This window comes from Macrobrachium nipponense, chromosome 13 (genome assembly GCF_015104395.2).
Source record: "Macrobrachium nipponense isolate FS-2020 chromosome 13, ASM1510439v2, whole genome shotgun sequence".
NCBI classification, from domain to species: Eukaryota; Metazoa; Arthropoda; class Malacostraca; order Decapoda; family Palaemonidae; genus Macrobrachium; species Macrobrachium nipponense.
In genome coordinates this window covers 79,561,698-79,586,385 of record NC_087206.1, presented here as the reverse complement: position 1 = coordinate 79,586,385, position 24,688 = coordinate 79,561,698, and the positions used below count along the sequence as shown (strand labels likewise).

The 24,688-nt window shown below is 46.1% G+C and overlaps 1 protein-coding gene across 2 annotated transcripts in view; it reads left to right on the top strand.

Annotated features, from left to right (window-relative positions):
- LOC135225884 (WD repeat-containing protein 11-like) overlaps positions 1–24,688 on the top strand; it is a 94,781-nt gene that overhangs the window by 46,123 nt on the left and 23,970 nt on the right. For both annotated transcript variants that reach the window (XM_064265452.1, XM_064265451.1), the window contains 6 exons: positions 13,299–13,430; positions 14,106–14,371; positions 15,434–15,657; positions 15,786–15,968; positions 23,470–23,732; positions 24,121–24,236. In XM_064265452.1, coding sequence (XP_064121522.1) covers positions 13,299–13,430; positions 14,106–14,371; positions 15,434–15,657; positions 15,786–15,968; positions 23,470–23,732; positions 24,121–24,236 — 1,184 coding nt within the window. The remainder of the gene's footprint in view (positions 1–13,298; positions 13,431–14,105; positions 14,372–15,433; positions 15,658–15,785; positions 15,969–23,469; positions 23,733–24,120; positions 24,237–24,688) is intronic.

The following is a 24,688-nucleotide window of genomic DNA, read 5'->3' as shown; positions in this document are numbered from 1 at the left end:
AATGGAGTAGCTGGCAACTCTGGAAGAGTAAGGCCAGACGGCTAACGGAGACTGCTATCGCGCCTTAGATACCAACGCAGTAACATGTAGGTGTCGGTCATGAGTGGTTGGTTACATGTCTCTCTCCTGCGGGATGCAATAACTAACAGTGTCTCTCCCCTACAATCGCGGTTTTAGCCTCGGATTGAGGGGATAGTTAAGCAAACATAAATAAAATATTGTCTGCCTTTTGCTAAGAAGCTTTCAATAAGAAAGATATTACAACATTTCAATGCTGTTACCGTAGGTAACATTATTAAAGGATTCTAACGCAGCGGAACTCTATATTATATGATGCTCTCATGCTTACGAAAGCATGGCTTATTAGAGTACATGCTTAGTGAGAAGATGAATGTAGTAGAAGAGAATTCACTTTAAGACTACGGTATGGTCAAGTCTTATGCACATACCGAGGTTAACTACAGAATTCCTAGTATCCTTACAAAGGTTTCCTAGATTAATGCTGTTTACCACAATGTGACAGTATTATAAAGGAGTCTCATCCTTTCGAGAAACGCACACAACCTTTTTAGAATCGGATATTGCTCAAGAGAAGATGGGTGAGTCGGATGGGAAACATTCTCTTAGTGCAGAAGTTGTTTCCCTGAATGGACTATACTACGTATATAAAAGTTTATCCTACTAAGAACGGATCAAATTAACACGTGAAGGATGTTCGGGTACCATAAAGGCACAGATTGTTTCTGGCACATCCACCTTAAAAGAACTAGAAGGAAGCGCCAGCCTGGCCGCAAAGCGTGAAGCGCCAGCCTGCGCAAATTGCGTCAGAAGCGCCAGCCTGGCGCAATGCGCCAGAAGCGACCATCCAAGATATTTTCTCGTTTTAGCGAGTTTATTAACCTAGGAGTCCAGTAGTGGAGGTGGTGTTTGCTTCTCACCTCGGTGGTCGCGGGTTCGATTCTCGGCCATTCCATTGAGGATGAGAGATTTGGATTTCTGGTGATAGAAGTTCACTCTCGACGTGGTTCGGAAGTCACGTAAAAACACCATACAAACAAACAAACAACCAGTAGCCTCTCGGAGGTCGGTAACGGCAAGATTCGTTCCTGATTTCGTTACCCATTTAATCGGGAAAGGGGTCGCTTACAAGGAATGATGAAATGATTTATTTTAATCACTTAGGCCAATTCCACGACTCTCTCATATCGCAAAGAGCATCGAGAATCTCTTTTTTTTTTCGCCCCCCCTGTTCGCGTTAACAAAAGAGAACCTATTTGGGACACACGGAACGTAACGATCCTTAAAGGTTCGATGCAAGATTTTGCATGTCCGTGAGAACCTTCTCGATCGAAGATAATAACTGTTAACGTATGTCTAACATTTATTGAAAAGAGTTTTGAGAACTGCGGAAAGTCTTCTTCATAGATCTCTTCGCAAGGTAGAAGACGAACAGGCTTCCTATAGACTGCTTCCTTTTCCTCGAACCAAGAGAGTAGCAATATACGACATCTTTAATTTAAAGAAGGGGAATAAACTTTAGTCTTTTTCCCCTAGTTATAAATTCTTAACAGATATAAGATAAATGGGCGTCAAAGGAAGAGAGGATGAATGCCTCATTTTGGCCTTAGAGAGGTTGGATTCACCAGAAGTCACGTTCTTCTCACAGCATGTTTCGTAAGGCTTTTCCAAGAGTATCTGGATATTCTATCAGAATCTATTATATAGACCTGAAAAAACCTCTCCACTCTGAGTCTTTCCGTGTGCAGACTGACCAGAAGTGGACATGAATGAGAGGATTTTTCAAGGTAAATGACAATAGTCATGGCTAAGACATAGAATTGCTGCAGATCGTGCTAGATGGAATGAGGAAAACTGTCCTCTTCCGATACCTCTGTGAACCAACATAGCGAGGTTCTTTCTTCACTTTCAGAGGGAAGAATCACCTAGGTATATATCTGCTATCAAAGAACGCAGTAAAAGGCTATACTCTGTCTCTACAAGGGGAATAGAGATAACAGAAGATTAAGATCTTCGGGATCTTAAACGATACCGCAATACGACAAAGAGTAGGATATCATGTACTCCGAATGGGATCTTTTTGTGGCCACAGATTCCGTGTTCCGACAAAATGGAACTGCTCCTCATCAAACTTCTTTGAGAAAGTTTATGAAGGAATTCTTTGTTTCTCTTAGCCCTAAACAACCAAGAAGACAAGTGAATTTTTTGTGCATTGGAATCTCGCATCAGATTCAATGGAGACTCGGCAATGGGTTCTTGCCAGCATAGTATGTCTGGCAAAAGAACTAAAACCCTCTATTCCTGACGCAACGCTTTCAGATAGAAGTTTCGTTGCCCAGACAGGGTACTTACTTTTTCATCTACAGAAGAGATGGTTTAAACGTTTGCCTACAGAGTCTTCGGGGTGCGATGAGGGCTCGAAATGCTTCCCAGAAGGTATTCAGATGGATACAGTAAGAGCTAGAAATCAGGGTTCCGCCCAATTTCAGCTCGGAGTCTCCTTCGACTTCCAGACTCCTTCCCTTCCTTCGGGCAAGGATAGGGAAGATTCTGCAACGAGGAACCTCATCAACATGTAAGAAGAGATCTCGTTAGCAAAGGAAGTATTCACGAAGGATCCTCCTCGGAGGAAGACACTTCTCTCTCGTATTGTTAGATATCCTGTCGTCTACTGGATGTAGCTGACTACAATCACCTCCCCTTGCCAGGGGCCAAAAGCTCAAAGGGGAAGAATTTCTTCCACCCTTCTCCAGTCTCCTGATAGACTATGTGGTTGTTCAGGACTCTCGGACAATGTAGCGCCAGCCAGGCGCCAAATGCCATACAGGCGAAAAAAACGCCAGAGGCGGACAGTTCCAAGGGAACTCTGTCATGGTCGGATACTGAGAAGGAGCGGGCCTCCAACCTGGCGCAAATGCGCCAGAGGCGAACAAATCGGACAGATATAAGAGTGTCCGATGTGGGACATCGCCAGACAGCCTAGAGGACTCTTCCAAGCTCGAAGCTCCAGCAAGTGTGGAGGAGCCAAGCCAGGTGCGAGGCGCCAGCCAGGCTCTAGGAGCCAGCCAGGCTCTAGAAGCCAGCCAGGCGCCATCCAGGTGCCAGGCTCCTTCAAGGGTAGGCTCCAGTCAGGATTGAGGATCCATCCAGCCGCAAGGCTCCTTCCAGTAAAGAGAAACCTAAAGCTCTGTCATGTAAGAGGCTTAGTCCCCATTGATATGATACAGGTAAGGCTCTGCCATGTAAGTGGGTCAGCCCCCATTGGCACGATCGAGAAGCTCTGTCGTGTAAGCTGGGCTAGCCCCCATTGACATGATCCAGAAGGGTTTGTCAGTCATAGGTCCCTACCTCGCTGAAACTCTTGAGGCATGCAGACTCATAGACAGTAATCATGAAGTTCTTCTGCCAAGCTCCAGGCGCAAGGCGCCAGCCAGACGCAAGGCTCCAGCCAGGCGCGAGGCGCTAGCCAGGAGGGGAGGAGCCAATCAGGCGCCAGCCAGGTGCGAGGCGCAGCCAGGCGCGAGGCGCCAGCCAGGCGCGAGGCGCCAGCCAGGCGCAAGGCTCCAGCCAGGCTCTAGGTGCCATTCAGGCGCAAGGCTCCAGCCAGGCACGAGGCACTAGCCAGGCTCCAGGCTTCACCCAGAAGAGATCTATATCAAAGAACCGCCCTGGCTTCTTTGAGACAATGTGATCTCCTAAGCACTTGACAAGTGCATTGATGATTCCTTCAAACAGCTGAGAATTAAAAGCGCATGAAGTGCGAGCTTTTCTGTATTCTTGTTCTTTCCTTAACAATATGTCATAAGGACATATTAGCTGTCACATACGGGAGATGCAACTCTGTGTTGACTTCCCATATCCGAAGGATGTCAAGATAACCTACGAGAGATCCTTCTCTCTTGGTTGATACGTGTCTGCGAGTTAAATTTTATTTAACGTCGTGTTTTTTCTTTGGGTTGTTTGAAAGGAGTTTGGGGATAACTCTTTTCAACTTAAGCACTAACCCTCGTGTTAGGATCAGGTGATCAGGATCGGTGTTGTGCTCCTTAATTATGCCACTAGGCATAGGCATATTGTCATGTAAGAGGCTCTGTCGAGTAAATGGATAAAGACCCCATCGACAGACCCACAAGAAACTCTTAGCCATAGGTCACATCCTCGCTGAGGCTCTTGAGGGCGAAGCAGATTCCTAGGCATTAGCCATGGAATCTTGCGCCTGAACAAGTAGGAAACCAAGGTTTTATTTATTTATTACTACAAACGTATGTTGTTTACCTGTCTACTTCAGTAATAGTTGTCTCTTACCCACCACCAAGGGTGTCAATCAGCTAAGTATATATCTGCAGGGGAAGTTGCATGTACAAAAAAAGGATTTTGACGTAAGGAAAAATCTATTTCTGGCGATTGGCTCGTGTCGCCAGCGAAATATCCTTTAATCTATTATTTCTAGGGTAAATGTACTAACACATACCAGAGAAATAAATAAAATAAAGAAAAAAAAAGGTCAGTATGAACTGACTCGCTCAACCCTCTAAGGAGGGTGTCGTATGAACACTAGGCGAGTGAGACCACTACCACGAGCCAAATGCCAACAATAGAAATCTCCCACTACAAAACCACCCTCCAAGAGGGGAGCCGTCCCACAGAGGGAGCAGCTCGTACTACTACTACACCATCCATGCTTGCGACTGCTGCGCCTCGAGTGGCCATCCTGAAGTAGCAGACAATCTTGAGCGAAGGGATGGGTAGGGGGGGTATTTCGCTGGCGACACGAGCCAATCGCCCAGAAATAGATTTTTCCTTACGTCAAAATCCTTTTTCTGGGCTCAGCTCGTGTCGCTTGCGCGAAATCGTACCAGAGAAACAGCACAAGATGTAAACAAAGTAAATAAAATATAATAAAACAAAATAGGTCTCAAATAAAAGATACAAAATAAAAGAATGAATATAATTGCTAAAAAAAGATACAAGTACACAGTAAAACAAAATCAGAATTATGCTTAAATTACCCTTAAATCTAATTATGTTAATAATATAAGGTAATTTACATATATACAAATAGGTACAATGATTACCTATCACAATAAATCTGTGTAACAACATGTATCAAAAATAGAAATAGCAATTAGTATAAAATTTACATAAATATTTGATCAATGATAAAATAAAATATCTTAGGAATGTATATGACTTAATATACACACCCGTAACCATTGTATTATGATGTATCCCCTAGCATAAAAATAAGGGGATAACATCTATGAGATCAGTATGGTAATCAGATGTGAGTGTCCCTAACCAGACAAAAGGGGCACAAAGGGGGGGTATACAATCATAAGCAGCTAAGACACAAGGTAAATGTTAATGAACAAGGCAGGAATAGACGAACTGTTGGGTGAGGCAGGTAGAAAGGAGGACTGAATCTTCTACTATAATCTAGCTAGAGTCAGGGGAAAACTATGTTACGCTGCTACTGCTGGGAATTTCAGAGCTTCCAAGGACTTAAGTAGTGACGTTTGAACACTGTCGGCGATTTCCATCCGGTATACTTCTTTAAATCAGCAAAATTCATATGTTGGAAGTAATTAATTGAGGTGGCTACTGCCCTGACATCATGTGCTTTGGAAAGGAGTCAGGATTGGCTTGTTTGATAAAGTACAGGATTTGTTGCCTGATGCCTTTAGTGGATAAAGTACCACCTTTTTCCCTCCTAAAGAGGGGGGGGGCCCCGATGAGGAAGAGGAGGTCCTGGATAGAAAGGCTCGTAAGGTTGAAACCGGACAAAGGGAAACATCTTGTGGAAGGGGTAGTACTTCCAAGGTTCCCACCTCATCAAAGGATCTCATTCTTTGCTAAAAGCTACGTTCCGGAGAAAGTAGCACTTCCCCCGTGGGAAGGAATTGAATATGATCCGGATCTCTGGATAAAGCCGACAGTTCTGAAATTCTTGCTCCTGAAGCTAGGCTTAATAAAAACAGAGTTTTCTTAGGAGCATCATAAACGAGCATGTGTCATTATCGGTTTCGGTTTAAGCCAGTTTTAGAACATCGTTTAAGAACCATGAAACTGACGTAGGCCTGACAGAGGGCCTAAGTCTAGCACATGCTTTAGGAATAGACGAGAAATAGGTATCTGTCAAGTCTATGTTAAATCCAAATTGAAATATCTTTTCAATGCTGACTTGTTTGTCGTAATCGTGCTAGCTGCTAAACCCTTTTCAAATAAAGATCTGAAAAAGGATATAGCAGAATTAACTGTCATGATTCTGATATCTGACTCTCTCAGGAAGATTGCTAACTTTTTGACGGCAGCATCATACTGCCTCAAAGTTGAATCCCTTTTATTTTATCGGATCCAGGAAAAGAATATTCTGAGGGTCAATATTCGCATCTCTTTTTGCCGCAAACTTCATGAAATCCATAAAGTTAGGGTTTGAGAATCCCTGAGGAAGCGAACACAGTCTTCGTTTGTATGACTGGGAGAGCTTGGGACTGGGGATCCGAAGGGGACGAAGACAGTTCCAGGATCAGGTACCAATTGCTCTCTTCGGCCAGTCTGGGGCTACTAGAGCCACTTGACCCCTGAATGTCCTGAGTTTGTCTAAGACCTTCATAAGGAGATTCACTGGAGGGAAGACGTAAATTCTCTCCCAGTTGTTCCAGGTCCAGAGCCAGGGCGTCCGTGGCGTAAGCCAGAGGGTCCAGGTTGGGGGCTACATAACACGGTAGTTGTGGTTCGCTTGTGATGCGAAGAGATCCACCTGTAGCCCTGGGACTCTTTGAAGGATCCATTGGAACGAACTCTCGTCTTAGAGACCATTCCGACTCTAGGGGGTACTGATCGGGATAGGGCGTCTGCTATGACGTTTCTTACTCCAGCTATGTGGGTGGAGGAAAGATGTCCAACTGAATTGTCTGCCAGGGAGAAGATGGCTATCATGACGTGATTTAGATGACGTGACTTGGAGCCTCCTCTGTTTATGCAATGTACTACCACTGCGCTGTCCAAGACTAGCTTTATGTGGGAGTACCTTGGTGGGCGTAAACTTTTCAGAGTCAAGAAGACTGCCATTGCCCTCCAGTACGTTTATATGGAACTGACGGAACTGGGGTGACCAAATTCCTTGCACCTTTTTGACCTGGGAGTACCCTCCCCAGCCGCTTAAGGACGCGTCTGTGTGGATGGTAATCCCTGGTGGAGGGAACTGAAGAGGGACTGACACTGACAGATTCTTGACTTTTGCCCACGGCCGAAGCCGTTCTTTAGAATCAGAGGTACTGAGGATAGCTTGTCCCTGGACCTGACATTTGCTCGAGAGCGCCAGATCCTGGTTAGATCTTTCAGTTTGGCTTTCATTAAGATGTTCGTTACTGAAGCAAACTGGAGAGAGCCGAGGATTCTTTCCTGAGCTCCTCCTCGATGCTAGTTGTGACTTAGAAATTGCTTGACTGACTTCGCTATTTCTTTCCTTTTGGTGGATAGAATCGACAGAGGTGTGTGAGGATAGATTCCATTGAATGCCTAGCCACTGAAAGTTTGACTCTGGGGAGTCTGGACTTGGATCTGTTTATCTTGAATCCTAGATATTCTAGGAATTGGATCACTTTCAGTGTGGCCTTGTTGCATTCTTCGACTGATGGGGCCCAGATCAACCAATCGTCGAGATCGCTACTACCATAATCCCTTGAGCTCTGAGCTGTTGCACTACTACTTCCGCTAGCTTCGTGAACACCCTGGGTTGCCACGTTGAGCCCGAACGGGACTACCTTGAAGGAGAACGTCTGGTTCTCCTCTTGAATCCCAGATACGGACGGAGTGTCTTGCAATAGGATATGATAGTAGGCGTCTGTAAGATCGATAGAGGTGGTGACGGCCCCAACGGGGAAGTAAGGTCCGCACCTGTGAGATCGTGAGCATCTTGAACTTGTCGCAGCGGATGGCTAAGTTTAAGCGGGGACAAGTCTAAGATTACCCTTCTTTTGTTTGAGCCCTTCTTTGGGACGCTGAACAAGCGACCTTGAAATTTTAATCTCTTGACTTTGACTATAGCCTCCTCTGAAGGAGGTCCTCTGCGTACTCTGTCAATTCCTTGGAAGGAAGTTGACGGAAAGGTCTGGCTGGAGGTGGGTTCGTCAACCAGCTCCAACCCAGCCCTTTTGACACTATGTCTGAGCCACTGGCTGAAGTTCCACCGGTGGCGAAAGTGAAACAGCCTCCCTCCTACCTGAAGTTCCTCATTGGTTCTGGTAACCCCCTCGACCTCCTCTGAAGTGCTTTCCCCTATTGAAGGGGTCCTCCCGATCCTCTCCCACGAAAGGACCGCTTACCTCTGCCTCCCTTGTTCGAGCGGTCATACTCTGAGAAGCTTGACTCTCGAAGGCTGGATTGTAAGCTGGAGAGATGGCGTATGAGGTGGAGGGTTGAGGCTGAGGGGATATCACATAAATAGGGCGTGATTGGCCTTTAGACGTGGAGGGCTGAGCTGTCTGCACTAACGGCACTGTAGGAACTTGTTGAGGGAAGCGCGGCTGCTTCTTTTGGTAAGGTTTGGAAACGTCTAGGCTTCCTTTGTCCCTTACCTTTTTGGTGTCAAGTCTTGCCTCTCCTAGCCGTAAGACCCCAACGGTCCTTAAGGCTTTGGTTCAACCTCGTAGCCTCTGCTTGTACTTCCTTTACCATAGCCTCTGGGAAGAGATCTGCGCCCCAGATGTTAGAAGAAAGTAACCTATTCGGTTCATGCCGAATGGTTGCCTCTAGCAATACATGCTTTCTGCAATTTGTTCTAGCAGTGGCAAACTCGAACATGTCTGACTGCACCGTTTGAGTCAGGGCTTTGGTCATAAGCTAAAAATTGGTTCTGAACCATAAGCCATGGTTGCTACCTCAGACATAGCCACAGGTTGATTGACCTGGCTAGATCGTGTTTTCGAGTCAAACTCCGCTTGAATAAGACTATCCGGGAGCCTGGCAGCTTTTCACCAAACTGCTCCATAGCACAGTCAGGTTTTGAGTTTGCCAGCTGTGAAAGTGTTAGGCAAGTCCTCCCATAATTCTCCAATTGACGGGAGCAACGGAGAAGTGGGTCTGCTTCTTTCAGCTGAGGCATGGGTTCCCCTTTCTGAGCTGCTGAGAGTGGTCGACCTCGCTATCTTGGTAAGGTAAAGGGAGCGGGGTACCTCCGTCCATCGTGAAAATGGTAAAGGGACTTTTGATGGTTTGGATCTTGGTATTCGAACAGTCCATGTCGTCTAGACATCTAAGCCATTCTCGTTGGGCCTGGTCCCGAGAATAGAGGATGTCTCCTTTGGTACCTGTCATCTCTAACCATAGCCGAAGGCGTGAGCCTAGCGTAGCCTATAGAAGGGAGGCTGTAGGCCTTCCGGGTAGAACTCGAAGTCTCTATTCTTCGAGTTCCAACTCCGGTATGGAGATGAGACCATCTTAGGAAGGGAGCATATGACGCTACTCTCCAAGGATTGTTCATGGAGAAAGCGGGCAGCGAGTCATACGGGGGAAGCTGAGATCCACTAGTGTTAGAGGTTGAGGGAGAGGCAAGAGGGGCTTCTCTTAGGCCGGCTATAATAGTATCCTGAGAAGTTATCCTATCCGACAGGCGAGATATCATATGTTCCATACTCGTCTTAAGGGAGCCTACCAAGTCGCCCACCTGTTGCAACAGGCCAGCATTGGTGTCCAGAGCCGGAGCTGCTGCGGAGGTGGAGGGGAGACTCTGAATAGGCACCAAAGGTAGTGGGAAACTGGTGATACTGCCGGGGTGCGGGATTTCTCCTTAGGCTTACTCTTTGTTTGATTTGGACTTTGGAGCCGGAGCTAGACCCTTTAGACCTGTCTGGGCCGGGATTACGAGCCGGAGACTTACGCGAAGAAGAAGACGAGGACGTCTTCTTCGAGGACGATGACGTCTTAGTCAAGGTCATATGCTTAGACTTGATCTTAGGCCTAACCGAAGCTCTGGAGGAGTATATAACTCATCACCGGTAAAGCCTGGGAAGGATGGTGAAGTTGCAGGGGTAGAAGAAACAGTCACTCCCAAGGGGGACCCTTGGGTACCTGCATTACTTACCTCGACCAACAGGTCGTCTATACCTACCATAGGTTCAACATTATATCCAGGGTTGCGACATCCGTGGAGATATCCTGGTCTTGTTCAGTCAAGGAGGCCGCCAGCTGTTGTTGGATAAAGGCAATAGAGGGGTCCGCCTCTACCGGGTCGACGTATCCAGTCGCCTTGCCTCCGGGGAAGATAACAAAGCTAAACGCTTCTCCAGTAGTAGGGCTGACCCTGGCGGCGTTCTTGCCAAAACCTCCGACCCAGGCCCGCAGGGTAGCCAATGCCGTATCTCTTACTGCCGGAGCCTGTAGAGGATATATTTTAGATTTAAGAACCACACTAAAACTAAAACTTAGGATATAATTAAACTAGATGCCTTAAGTTAAAGTAATGATGAAAACTTAAGAAGTAAAAGAAGCGGAGCGGCATGCGGAGATGGAATACTTACGCCTTCCAAAAGCTGGCTCACCAGATCGTAACATATGGTACACGTCTCATGGTACCAGACCTGGATGTCCCCGTGCGGAGTCGCGCTGGAGCATGGGACCGGCAAACTTCGTGTCCACAGGGGTCCTGAAGTGTAGCGGAACATCCCGGATGCTCACAGTTGGTGGCCTGTAAGTGGGAAGACACATGAGTATCTTAAAAGGGGTAACACTTACAGACTAAGGACCAAAGAACTCCGTTACGTGGCGGAGCTCGGAAAAAAATTTGGGCATAACCCCTCCCTGCATTGCCTGAATAGGCTATAATCCCGGAGAGATCCGGTAAATACTAAGGGAGGGGTGGGGATGGTTTAAGAAACTTAAGATAAACTTAAAGATAACTTAAACCTACATGCAAGTAACCGGGACATAGGTCCAGTGAAGCGGAGTGTAGTAACTCAGCAATACGGTACGGTTAGTAAAGACCTATTGTATGCTCCGGTCCAACTATGGTGGACTATACCCTTCCGCTGGATACCAGGACTCCGATAGGGAGGAGCTCTAGTAAGGAGGGAAGGGCGAGATGACATACAGACTCGCGCTAACCCGGAGCGACAAGGAAGTAACGGAGGGGGGGAAGGCCAGAGCCCCCCACAACGTACCACCCGGCCGAGCCGAGAAGCGGAGAGGTCGGAACCAGTCAGGGACTGTCGGACTCCAGGCCCCTCCGGTGGAGGGGAAGGGGGAGGCAGGCTCGGGCATGCTGGGCGAGCAAGGACAGACCGACCCACCCCCGCCCGACTCTATGGGAGAGCGGGAGAGGGGGAAGAGGGACTGGCAGGCGCCTGGCTGACTCGTGATCACGTAGTGACCACGAGGCGGTAAACTAAGATACGGTAACCAAGCCTAGGCCAACCAACTGATCAGAGAGAAGCTATCGGGAAGCAACCAGAACTGAAAGCGGTAGCATATAGGCCCATAGGGCGAAAACCAAACTGATCAGAGAGAAGCTATGAGGAAGCGACCGAACTGATCAACGGTAGACTAGGCTCTACGAGCCAGGACCTAGGCTAAGAGCCAACGCCAACTAACCTAACAACAACAAAACATAAAAAATATAATATATAATAAAAATGAAAGAAAGAAGGTAAAATAGCAGGAGAAAAAATCCAGGAGTGTGCGACTAGCCCGAAGGCAAGTCTACCACTCAAAGCTAGTCAGGGGCCGATACGAAGAACCTGGACTAGGGTCTGGATAGAAAAAGCCTACATAAGGTGAAATACATACATGTATAACAACTTGAGTAGACGTAATAACGCGGATAATCAAAATAGAGCGTAAAATAATAAGGGGTGTTCTAGGTATGGAGACCAAGAACGAACCCAACATGCGGCAGGACCATGCTGCCATGCTTCCAGCCCCCGAGAACGTATCTATACCTAAAAAAACGGCAAATACCGTCTCGGGGTACGGAAAAAACTCGCTAACCGTAAATACTGAGTACTTAACTTAGCTGCTGCGATAGCTGCACGCCTCCATTATAGTAAAAAATCCACGAAAGGGCACAAAAAACACTGAGAGAAAATTAGCACCGTGTGGCTCCTGGCGCTAAACTTTAACAAAAGGATGGCCACTAGAGGCGCAGCAGTCGCAAGCATGGGATGGTGTAGTAGTAGTACGAGCTGCTCCCTCTGTGGGACGGCTCCCCTCTTGGAGGGTTTTGTAGTGGGAGATTTCTATTGGCATTTGGCTCGTGGTAGTGGTCTCACTCGCCTAGTGTTCATACCGACACCCTCCTAGAGGGTGAGCGAGTCAGTCATACTGACCTTTTTCGTTTATTTTGATTTTTTATTTATTCTATGGTATGTGTTAGTACATTTACCCTAGAAATAATAGATTAAAGGATATTTCGCGCAAGCGACACGAGCTGAGCCCAGAAATGATATTGTTAGAATACAATAAAGTTTTGTACATACTTACCCGGCAGATATATACGATGAATGGCCCACCCAGCCTCCCCTCAGGAGACAGGTGGGAAGAGAAAAATCTGGTTTCTAGAACGGGAACGGTTCCTATTCCTGCCACCCAGCGGCAAGGGTAGGGGGGTAGATCACCTGACCTACCTGCAGCGTGTGCCGCGAAATTCGAATTTCTGTCAGACGTCGGAGACATAAGCTAAGTATATATCTGCCGGGTAAGTATGTACAAAACTTTATTGTATTCTAACAATATCATATTATTTCGTTTATATGAAAAATTTTTGGTATAAAACCATTTTTCTGTTAGCATAAGAATGAGAAGCTAATGTGAAACGGTGGCACAGAGCCTCCACCTTCCTCTTGTATGAAAGGTTACCCCTGTGTTATATAATATATTGCATTTCATTATGAATATATAACAATTTAGAATTTTTCCCTCTCTTAACTCATGAGTGATAAAACACATGTAAAATTCAGGCTAGTATGTTAAGAGATTATTGCTTTATGTTTTACAACTGTCAAGTACTTTTTACAGAATATTAAGTTGTAGTAAGTACGAATCAATCTATTTTTGTAATGAAAATTATCTGGTTTTAAACATCCCTAAGTGTTTGCAGCATCATTTTACATGTTCATTTATGCAATCATTTTATGTCCTCTTCTGTATGTCAGTCCTATTTTCATACTCAGCCATTTTTTAGAAAGTCAGAAAGAAGTGAACATAGAGATAGTGTCTGTTTTGGGATTACAACTGTAAACTCTTTATTCATCAGAATAATTTGCTATACCATCTATTATTTTCAGATACTAGTGGTGTTAGTGAGCACTATTATGAAGTCATGTATGATAGGAAATGCCATTCAGAACCACTTCGTTTAAATAAACAGAGTAGAGCTATTGGATTTGCATTAGATCCTGTGTCTGAAAAACATATGGGTAAGTGCACTATTTATTTCTTGGAGTAGTTTTGTTTGCTTGTTCAGAATTGTAATGGAATGTACCTAATGACAACATATAAAGGAATCATTTTATAATTTTAACTATGGTAATGCCATTCACATTATAGTTAATAGGTTTTTAGCTGTATTTACAATAAACAGGTTTAAATGCCCAGCAGTGAAATTACTTTCATGAATCTGAAGAAGATAAAAAACTTCCTTATAGGGTAGAATTCAAAAAGATGCTGGGCACAGTATTTATCAAAGATGCTAGCTTGCTAAAGATAGAACAGGATTTTGATTATGTTCTTTTTTCTCCCTACTTTTTGTAGTTTTTTTCCTACTTTTCTTAATTCCCGCGTAGGGGAGTAGTGCCATCAGGTGCGTGCACTGTAGGTGCTACTTAAGGTTCTTTGCAGCATACCTTCAGCCTCTAGCTGCAACTCTCTTTCATTCCTTTTACTGTACCTCTGCTCATATTCTCTTTCATCCATCTTACTTCTCACCCTCTCATAGCAATTAATTCATAGTACAATTGTGAGGTTTTCCTCTTTTTACACCCAGAAAACCTCTTTTACTCTCAGTTTCCCTTTGAGCAATGAATGACCTCATCAGCTTCAGCACTTGGCCTTTGGCCTAAATTCTATATTCTATTCTACTTTTCTTAATTCAGCCCTTGTCCTGGGAGATGGTCGAGTTGTGTTCAAGCAAGTTACCACTTCAGCATCTCATTGCCGCCTTTCTGTCAGCACTCCGCTGTTTACACCTGGAGCACCATCAGCACCACCTGTTCCATGCCAAGTTCCCCAGTCAGGTCTCAAGATGGCTGACAATCATTTTGGTCTTACTCAGTCACCAGAAGGTGTCAATCTCAATATGCCAAAGACTGCGTTAGCAGATATGGTGAAGCCTGCATGGGCGCTTTCAGAAAATGTAAAGGTATTGTACAATATGTTGTACTGTATGATCTTTTGATTTCTGTCTCATTTTATGATCAAAACAGGTCTACATTGACTGATGTTGGTGAAATAATTTTGCAAAAAAATCTCTGAAATTGGATAAGAGTAAATTATGGATTGGTTTAGGGTAGAAATTGTATGAAAATGCTGTATAGGCTATATATATTGGCTCTGGTATATTTTACCGTATCGTGAAGTTTAAAAAACTAAGCTGTACTGTTTGTACCTCATTACTTACCTGATTTCAACACCTGCCAGAAATCCAGATGCCTGGAGTGCTACTGTAATGCCTAGCCAAGCTTTATTGAAATAGTCGCTAGAATCAAAACCAGACAGGGCAGTTAGAGACTGTAAACTACCTCCAGTGTGGTTAACAACCCACATATTCTTTTCTATCACTTATTGTTTTTTCTTCACAAAGAGTGGGAAGGTGCTGTTGCCCTGAAATGAACATGAGTGACTGCAGTAATAAAAAAATTCCTTGATCCAGATCCAGACTTGGATCTAAACCAAAATCTAACCCGTTATTGATAATTAGAAATATTAATAGAAATCTGTTGAGCAGATACTAATCCTGCTACTGTATTAAGCAGAGATAAGCTGAACAGAAGACAGACATCTTTGTTAGAGATAATTTACAAATGCAGATGCCCACATCACTGCCATAATGTATTACTCAAATCACCAAACTTTGCCTTTGAAATAATCAGTTCACATTCATATTAAGTCAAAACCTTAACCATTCAGTTTAAGTTTAATAATTATCTTAGCCATTAAAGAACCCATTAAAGAAGGGAGCTTTAGCATTCAAGATTTTTTAAATATCTAACTGCATGCAACAAAAAAAATACTTAAACTTAAAGCTTTGCTCATGTAGCATGTTGTTAGTATAATTAAAATGCCACAATTTATCTATTAATCATATTTCATCATAAATGATCTACTAAGATCACACACTGTGGTTGGAAGACAGTGCACACTAAAATGTGTTAAAATATCCTTAATCAGTATTGTAACAGTATGAACCATAAAATCATTTCAGGAATTAGGCCATCGCGTAAACCTCAGAATATTGATGACCGGTTTAATGCCTGCTGTGTCTCCACCTCCATTAGTGATAAGAATGTGTCCACCTCTCACAACACGTAATATACATCAGTATGTCCCAAGATTAGCTGCAGGGACACAGGCTGGAGCTGTACAGATCATAAATATGGCAACTGGTGTATTAGAGCGAGAGTTTGCACTTCACACATATCCAGTAAGGTTGGTATATTGTGTTAAAAGTTGTTCAATGATTAGAATACAGGTTTCAATATTTTAGGAATATAATATGAATATTAATTTCATTTTTATTTGTATTCTATTTTCATTATTGTTTTTTTTTCCCTCAGAGGTGTTGAGTGGACCAGTTTGACATCTATTTTGTCATTTGGTCATCAGCCACTGACAAACAGTCAAGGGCTGGTGCGTAATGAATTAATTTATACTGATATTTTGACGGGACGTACTATCACCCTAAGGCCGAACAAGAGTGATGAAACTAGTATTGATATGGTTCGGGTATCCTACCTGAAGTGAGTTGACAACTTATTTAGTGTTGTTTGCTATAATTAAGAGGGCATCATAGTGCTTAACACATTTTCATTCCAAGGTGTGTGTAAGTGAATACATTGACAGTGTAATATGAAAGTCATAGAACTAGCTCATCTAGACCAGCATATTTTGAATATAATAATCCTTAGTTGTTCCGACACGGCATACAAACCTTCGGTCCTTTTACAATAGGAAGGTACTAGCGGCAGCTGGATAGGTCGTAAGCTTTCGAACAAGGGGTTCGGTAGTTAACTGCTTGTCCGACAGGCGCGCGCGCGCGACTGGGAGGTAAACAAATCACTTTTGCTTTCGGCCTGCTGGCGTGTGGACGTGTATCATCGCTCTCTGCCCGCTTCATCGTCGTTGCTTTCGCATGGTTGTGTTTTTCTTTTTCTATTTATCTAGTGAAACTGAATTGTAAGTACAATCATTTCATATTTATTTCCATTGAATTCAATTGTGAATTAAAGGATCTTGGTTTCACCACGCCCTCCGATTACCCGAGTGCCGGGACTGAAGGGCGTAAGTGCGGGAATTCATTTTCCCAGAAATGATCCTCGTATTGTGTATGCTCGGTGCCGAGGGCGGGAGAGCGCTCGCTCCGAGCGTATATTTTGGTTGGAAATGTGTAGATGAAAATCGTAAGTAAGTGCTCTTTTCATTATTTTTTTTTTTTTTTTTGACCTGTATGCTCGTTGCCGAGCGAATGCGCTCGGCACGAAAACTTATTCTGTATGGAAGTGGAATCGCAAGTACAGTATTCTTTTTCATTTTCATATATATTATTTTGATTGTAGCAATACTCATTTTGGATCAGTTTCCGAGCTTACCCGGAAATTGATCCTTCCCCTTTTTATTTGAATGAAGTGAAATCGCAAGTGCAGTTCTTTTTCATTTTTCATATTTTATTGAGATGCATTGTTTACTTGGATCAATGTTTTCCGCTATTACCGGGAATTGATCCTTCCCCTTTTTATTTGTATGAAGTGAAATCGCAAGCGCAGTATTCTTTTTCATTTTCATATATATTTTGATTGCAATTCAATTCATTATGGATCAAGGTTTCCATTCATAATCGCGAATGGATCCTTTTACCCTTGCGCTCGGTACCGAGGGCGCAAATGCGCTCGATCCGAGCCCTTATTCATTGTGAAGTGAATCGTAATGCAAGATTCTTTTTCATTTTATTCCTTTATTATTGATTGCATCAATATTATTTGGTTCAAGTTCCGCTCAGTCAGGGAATTGATCCTTATGCCCTTGCATTCGGGCCGAGGGCACGATTGCTCTCGGGCTCTATTATTATTGTGGGTACATGGGTGCTGTGCGGGGGTGGGGAACGAGACCCCCCCCCCCCCCCCCCCGCTCAGCTCCCACAGATGGCCCTTCACCCCTTTGAGGTTATCTGCGTTCTTCTCCTCGCCGATCCGTCGAGCGCGGGGGAGGGCGCTCAGTGCCCGATGTACAATTGTATTCGGGGTCTTCCACTCGTTCGGAGAGGCTCACACGCGAGACTTTTTCATTCCCCCCCCACTAATCGCTACTACTGTTATTTCCGCAGGTGCTACTGCCCGCACGAGGGTGGACCTTGGTGAGGTATGGGCGTCCTCCTTCCATTTGCAGGGCGTGCTAGTGTCCAGGGGCTGCGGTTCTATGTCTGGGCCTACTGCGGTCACCCATGGAGTGGTGACCACGCTCCAAGGTGACGACGTCCCTCCTCACCTGGTGTACTCGCCTCACGTGGTAACAGTCTTGCCTACAGCCGCTGTGAAGTGGCCGTTCGCCGTACCGAGAGGGGGGCGTGCCGCCGCCGCTCGTGGTTGCCGCGCTGCCGCGACCACACTTCCGCTGCCCTAGAGCTCGCCCCTGGACCTGCCGCGGTACCAGGATGTTGCTGGCTGCTGTCCACTTTCCTGTGTTTCCGGTGCTGCCTGCCTACTGCGATCTGGGCGACTGTCCATGCAGTTGCTGCGCTGGCTGTCCCCTGCCGTTGTGCGCTGGCTGTCCCTGCCGTTGCTGCGCTGGCTGTCCCTACCATGCTGTCGGGACTTGTGCCTGCTGTTCCTGAGATGGCCCATACCTGCTGACGTCGTCCCTGTTCGTGGTGGGTACTACCCCAGATGTGGTCTGTCTGTACAGGTGTACTAGGGCCCTGTGGCTTCGGCTACAGCAGCCCCGGACTCCGCCCTGGATAGCAGATCTTACGTCTGTCCTGAGGAAGCTGACGAAGAAGAGGAAGGTGCCTCCTCCCTCCTAAGAAAAAAGTCTCCCTCGGGAAGCTTCTCGGGACCCATCTCACCTCGGTGGGCGGCGGGAGGGTTCCTTCCGCTGGTCCTCCTGCTCCTTCGGGAGCGGGGCCCGTCTCTTCTTCCGCAAGGAAGAAGACTACGGGGACCAGAGGGGTACGGCTAACACCGGTACTTCCTCGCCTGGTGTCAGTGGTTCTGCCACTGCATCAGGGTCCGTCTCGGCCTCTCGTTCGCGGGAAAGGTAGCCGAGTGTACGGTCGCCTACCAGCGACCGTGCAGCCAGGAACCAGACCTCTGAGTCCGCTCAGCGTCAGGTTCACGGCACGGGGCGGAAGACTGGTGACAGCCGCTCGCGCGACTCTCACCAGACCAGCTCTCGCTCTCGCGGCGACCAGCTGGCTACCCGGGGACGTGACAGTCCACGACTGGCCACGGGCTGAGGCTGGGAAGAGGTCCTTCCCGTTCGCCGGTGCCAGCCACGGCTGGAACCAGCGACGTGACGTGCCGTGAGGACAAGCACCGGTCTCACTGTGACAGTGGAGCCTGCAGGTCGCCTGACCGTCGCTCTCACAGAGAGCGATCGGGTACGGCAACCAGCACCAGCTCTTCTGACACTCGAGATCGGGGCCGCTGTGCTCAGTCCAGCCGTTCTCCACAGCGAGACGGTTCGACCAGGCCTGCAGCTCGATCGCCACTGCGGGTTGACGATCGCCTGCAGCCCTCCCAAGCCTGCTGTTCTGCCAGCGAGCGAGGATGGAGCGTCAGGTCTGCCTCTCCCGTACCTTCAACCTCCTCGGGTTACACCGGGAGGAGCGAGGTATTGAGGAGTGATCGTGAGGGGTGCGCCCTCATGATCCCACCACGACGCCCTACGTGCCAGGCACGGTTCTTGGACCGGCCAGGACGTATGCGCAAGTGGATGGAGAAGACCGAGAGGGCTGTCGCTGTTCCCCCTTCTTAGGAGGAAGGTTCTCGGAATATGCTCTTGTTCGAAGGGCTTAACGGTCCCACTCTGCAAGATGCTGTGACTTCCGAGATCCAGAGGAACTTTGCCGAGGTTATGGCGCTGATTCGTCAGCACAACGGCCTCGGGGAAGGATCGCCGCTCCCACCAGCAGAGCCACATCTCGGCTCAAGTCGTTTTGGGGCCCGAGAGGGAACCCAAATCGACGGTGGGTCTGCCGCGATCGGAGCTTGCCGACTGTGTTGAACCAGGTAGTCTCTCGTCTCCGGACAAGAAGGCTCTCTCAGTTCTGGCCGGTCGAACAAGCTACTTCACCTCCTCTACTGCGACAGAGGCGTTTCTACGTGTCTTCGGACACGTATTTGAATACCGCCCCTTCGGTCCTCCTGAGGTTTGCGACCTCGACGAGGACTGGAATGAGTCGGAGGACGGTATCGGCTCTCTCCTGTCAGGTGTCGATCAGACCCCACCCAGACGACGTTCACAGTGGCGGCAGACCCTTACCTACAGTATGAGTTCGTAACCCTCCTCGGGAAAACGTTTTCTCCTGACGATACGTTTTCCCAGGCTCTGAGAGGCCATCGCCGTAAGGCGATGGCTGCTCCTTTTCTTCTCCAACTGCTAGTTCCGCTGGGAAGGCGAGCCAGTATCCAATTCCTCCCCCATTCCCTCTCTCCTTACGGCTACGAGGGAAAGGGGAGGGATCCTACAGAGATTTCTCTGTAAGATCCCACGTTAGGGCTGCGCTACCGGGGGGACCTTCGGGTCCTACCTGACGTAAGCCCCGGTCGTTGAGGAGGGATCCTGCCCCTTTCTTGATTTCTACGGGAATCGGGAGGATCACCAGCGATATCGTTTGACGAATTCGGTGGGGGTTTCGCAGAGTGCTTAGAATTCTACGGAATTTCTAGCACACTCAGAGTGTTCGAGTTTTTACGATCTCCAAACACTTAGGCGAGACCACGGTCCAAAGTGAGCGAGAATCCCCGATAATTGTTACACGATAATCGGGAACCTCGCTTATGCTCGAATTCCTGTAATTTCTAGCATTTGGAAGAAGACTGCTGCTGAAAGAAAGAAGAGTATCTCACAGTAGGCGATTAACCTGGAATAGAGAAGAACGGACGGGAACTTCCAGTTTGGCTTGAACTATCGTTTTCGGTATTCTGTTCACCATTGAAGCTTTCCTTTGTGGGAAAGACTTCTCCTTCACTCTCTTGACTAGAGAACGAAGGGGGTCGATCTCCAATCCTTATTCTCATTCCTCGAGAGGAAAAGAATTTGAGGATGGAGGTCGTGGTACAGAACCTACAAATATACTACGTATATTACCCTCGCGACATGATTCTTTTAACAGTTGAATTGTCCGGGGGGTAGGCACATACCGTAGTTAACTCTATGGTTTGTGACCGAGACGAATTGTATCTTAATTGAACTGCAACTCGGGGTTGCCTGCAACCTCCCAGCAGTTATCAGTTTCGATTTTAGATACTTGGTATTGTCATGACAACACCAAATCAGCTTTTGTATTTACCGAAATCCGTTTCGGCGTTAAATATAATTGCTCGAGCGTATTCTTTATGCTCGATGGTTCTAGCCGAACGCATTCCTTCGTGGAATAATGGATTACCTGGCAACTCAGGATGACGAGTCACCGAGAGCTACTGCGTATTGAACTGCCTGATAGCGGCTCAGTATCAGCTAGGTCTCGGAGATGCACGGTTCCGTTCTCTCTCTCCCCTGGTTTGATTGACTACCGAACCGTATCTCTGCCCAACAATCATGGACTTAGGTCTCTGATTAACGGGGATTCTCGCAATAATGAAGGGACCATCTACTGCTGTGACGCTCGATTTCATCGCCTTCGACATTGCGAGAATTTTCAACAGAGATATCTCTTGGACTCTTCATCTTTCGTTTTTACCGCACGGTAACAGAAGTCTGTACTAGTCACCCGCTGCATCGCACCACGATAATGCGAATGATTTTTGCAGACATCTGAGTTTGTCTTCAAAATATCTCGTATTCGTAGGGTGGTGCAATTTATTCATTGCTCCGCCCGCGAATTAACAGATATGTCAGAAGACATCGCCTACTCTCCGACCTGACAGCTCTACTTCAAATGTTCAGCCATGAGAAGCAGTTCTTCAGGCAGTATTTCCCTGTCTTCATTACTGAAAAGCGCTCCGCTTTTATTGCAACTACGATCCTCACCGGACAGCAATGAATAGCGGGTTAGCGTTCTCAGTGTTTGTAGCACAGGTTCAGAATCTTGAGAATCCTTCTCTCGGTTCAGCTGTGAAGACGTAGGTTGCATTTTCTGTACACCTTCGTCTTCAACGACACATATGTTGTTTCTCCTTAGCCGAGAATCAACTATACTATGAGATATCTTGCCATCAGGGACCTCGGTCTCTAGAAGGCAATTGACTTTCGCCTGTTGGGCACATGCCTTAAGAGAGTCATCACCTTGCCTTCTGGCATCGGTGACGAACAAATTATTTGTTTAGTCTCTTGGCATAACCCTTTTAAGGCGAAGGTCACGTGACTTGCTCGGGTGCTTGGACAACTTGCCTCCTACCGAACGCAGTCAGTCGGCAGCTGTCAGAGCGCCCAAGTCTGTTACGAACTTCGCTGTGGACTTAGTTCGGTTGTTCCATAACAGTCTTTTCTTCGTCCTAACGGCTTGTCACAGTACCCATACCATCGACACCCACCATTGAGTGTCGGTGTCCTATCCACTACCCAGAGAAGAACAACTTCGCTGCAGACGGAATAGACCAGTATGGGTACAGGACATCACGAAGTTCGAGAAGAGGGATAGGTCATACGACCATCCCTTCTTTTCCTCTGAGGTAATTGCATGACTTTTCCTGCGAAGTCAAGCATCCAGGGGATGGGGATTCGTGACGCTCGATTTCGTACCGAATTCGTAGCGAAGACTCTGAACCCTTCGGTTCCTGACGATCGGTTAGAGTCCTTCACAATCCCTCCCTAATGGACTTCACCGCCTTCGATGCGAAGGAGATGCTGCTTTGTCCTGTGAAAGCGCGACCGCGCTTTCTGAAGAAACTCGACATCCCAGGCTGAGTGTTGAAAGACTCTTCGTCAGCACCAAGATGACCTAGAAGTACACTCCTCGAGTTACACAAGAACTTCTCCGTGGCGCAGGTACTGAAGGCAGGGGTCTGGTACAACCAGACCACTGGCACCTCCTTCTACCTTTTGGATATTGCCCACAGGGTCCTTGGATCGTTTTCCTTAGGACCCGTGGTGGCTGCTCAACACGTTGTTGTAGCTAACCCAGACCCTAGCAGGCTGAACAGCATCGAGTCCTGGTGTGACTGTAAGAAATAGATAAGTGAATGAGAGGAGTGACTGGGCTTCTCTTCCTATCTTTTTCTCCCCCTCTACCTGTGGGTAGAGGGATACGGTCATCACCTTGCTGGATAAGGACGAGATGCCGGTGAGCTACTCGACAGAGCCCCATCCTATCCCTTTCACTAGGGATGGGAGCGAATATCCACCACTTCCTCCTACAAGGGGGGGGAAGTGGATGCAACAAGAGACAAACCATAACTTTATGTTTGCCTCTTGCAAATAGGAACTTGTTTTGTTTGCTGTACGAAGAGATACGCTTGCCTCTCTCTTAGTACTTGGTCCAGAGGTGCTGACCATTGATCCTGCGGTGCACACCCCGATCAATCGGACAGAGGCTTGGATCCCTCCCTCGCTCTTACGACCAGGGAGGCATTCCAAGGTTGGTGGGCAAACACCAGTCTGTTCACAAAAGACTCAGATTCCTCCACCAAGAAGTGAGTCTTCCTATTGTAAAAGGACCGAAGGTGGTTTGTTATGCCGTGTCCGGGAACAAATGACAATTTTGGTCGCCAAAATTGCAGTTTTTCCTTTTAAACCGAATATACAAACCTGCATGGTTTTCCCTTTTTACACATAGTCCCCACCTCATGCCACCGCCCCTTCACTCTGCAGTTTTTGCTTGGCCAAAAGCAAAAGTGATTCTTGTTTACCTCCCATTCAGTCGCGCGCGCGCCTGTCGGACAAGCAGTTAATTCTACCGAACCCCTTGTTCGAAAGCTTACGACCTATCCAGCTGCCGCTAGTACCTTCCTATTGTAAAAGGACCTCAGGTTTGTATAGTTAGGAAAAATGCAATTTTGGACAAATTGTCATTTCAAAATGTTTCCTCAAATTTCTTTTTGAAAGAAAAATTAATATTTATATAATGAAGAATTTTATATATCACAGACAGTACTTCATCGTTGTATTCCGAGAAGATCCATTTGAGCTCTGGGATGCAAAGAAACTGGTTCCTCTGAGAACAATGCCCCGACGTTTTCCAAGAGTTTCAGCACTGGAATGGTCTCCAACTAGTCATGTCAAAGCTCGTCGAACATCTGAAAGTCAAACTACTGAAGTAGAACAAGGGAAACATGAATTATCAGTCCCAAAAGAAGCTCCTCAGCCTGAAACTTCTATGACAGAATCTGTGTTAAACCTCACAGATGTTGGTTAGTATGGAACTTCGACTTCCATGTAAATTTCATAGGTACTTCTTTATTGATACAAACTTTCACCAGGAATTTCCATGTAAATTTCATAGGTACTTCTTTATTGTTACAAACTTTCACCATGAATACCCACAAAATACAAGCACTGGGCTACTGATTCCATCGTCTAAATGTTGATTCATTAATTTCAACCAGTAATTGAGCATTACGTGGTTTTGTGCCCGAGGAAATATTGCAATTATTTTAAACCAGAAAATTGTTTTTAAAAATATTTTTAAGGGACATAAGCAGTTGGAGGACAGGATAATTGATAGTATGATATGCATTAGATATTGAAAGGTGCACCTGTATATGTAGTTCTCTAATTGCAGTCTTTTCATCATTTCAGGTGACAGGACAAGTATTGCAAAAGAAACATTTGTTTTCACCGACACAGAGGGCCAGTTATATCATTTTTCTGTTGAAGGCAATGTTATTAAAGATGGAAGTAAAGTACCACCAGATGTAAGTAACAGTGTAATGCTTTATTTGTATGGTGATTTTCGAGCTAATCATGGAAAAAATGGGCTCTATGACCATTACTTTATTAAATGGTAAGTAACCAGTCTTTAAAAAAAAAAAAAATGAATGATCATGTTTATATCATAGTTGCTAACCATATTTTGTTGGTCCAGTGTTAAACACTCCATGCCAAATATGAACCAGCAGAGTGGAGGTAATTGTTCAAGCTGCTTGGAGTTGAAAGGAAAATAATGTGCCCAAACCCTCACAAAAAAACCAGCCATTTTTTTGTCAATGTGTGAAGTGGTCAACTGTGAGATAATTGCAGGGGACAAGGGTACTCTGTAAAGGTGTAGTTTTTGAAAATAATGTCTCCATCCAAATGCAGAATATTGCCTTGTTTAAACAAGCTCCCTGGGATGGAAAATGCTTGAAGATTATATGTGAACTGGGGC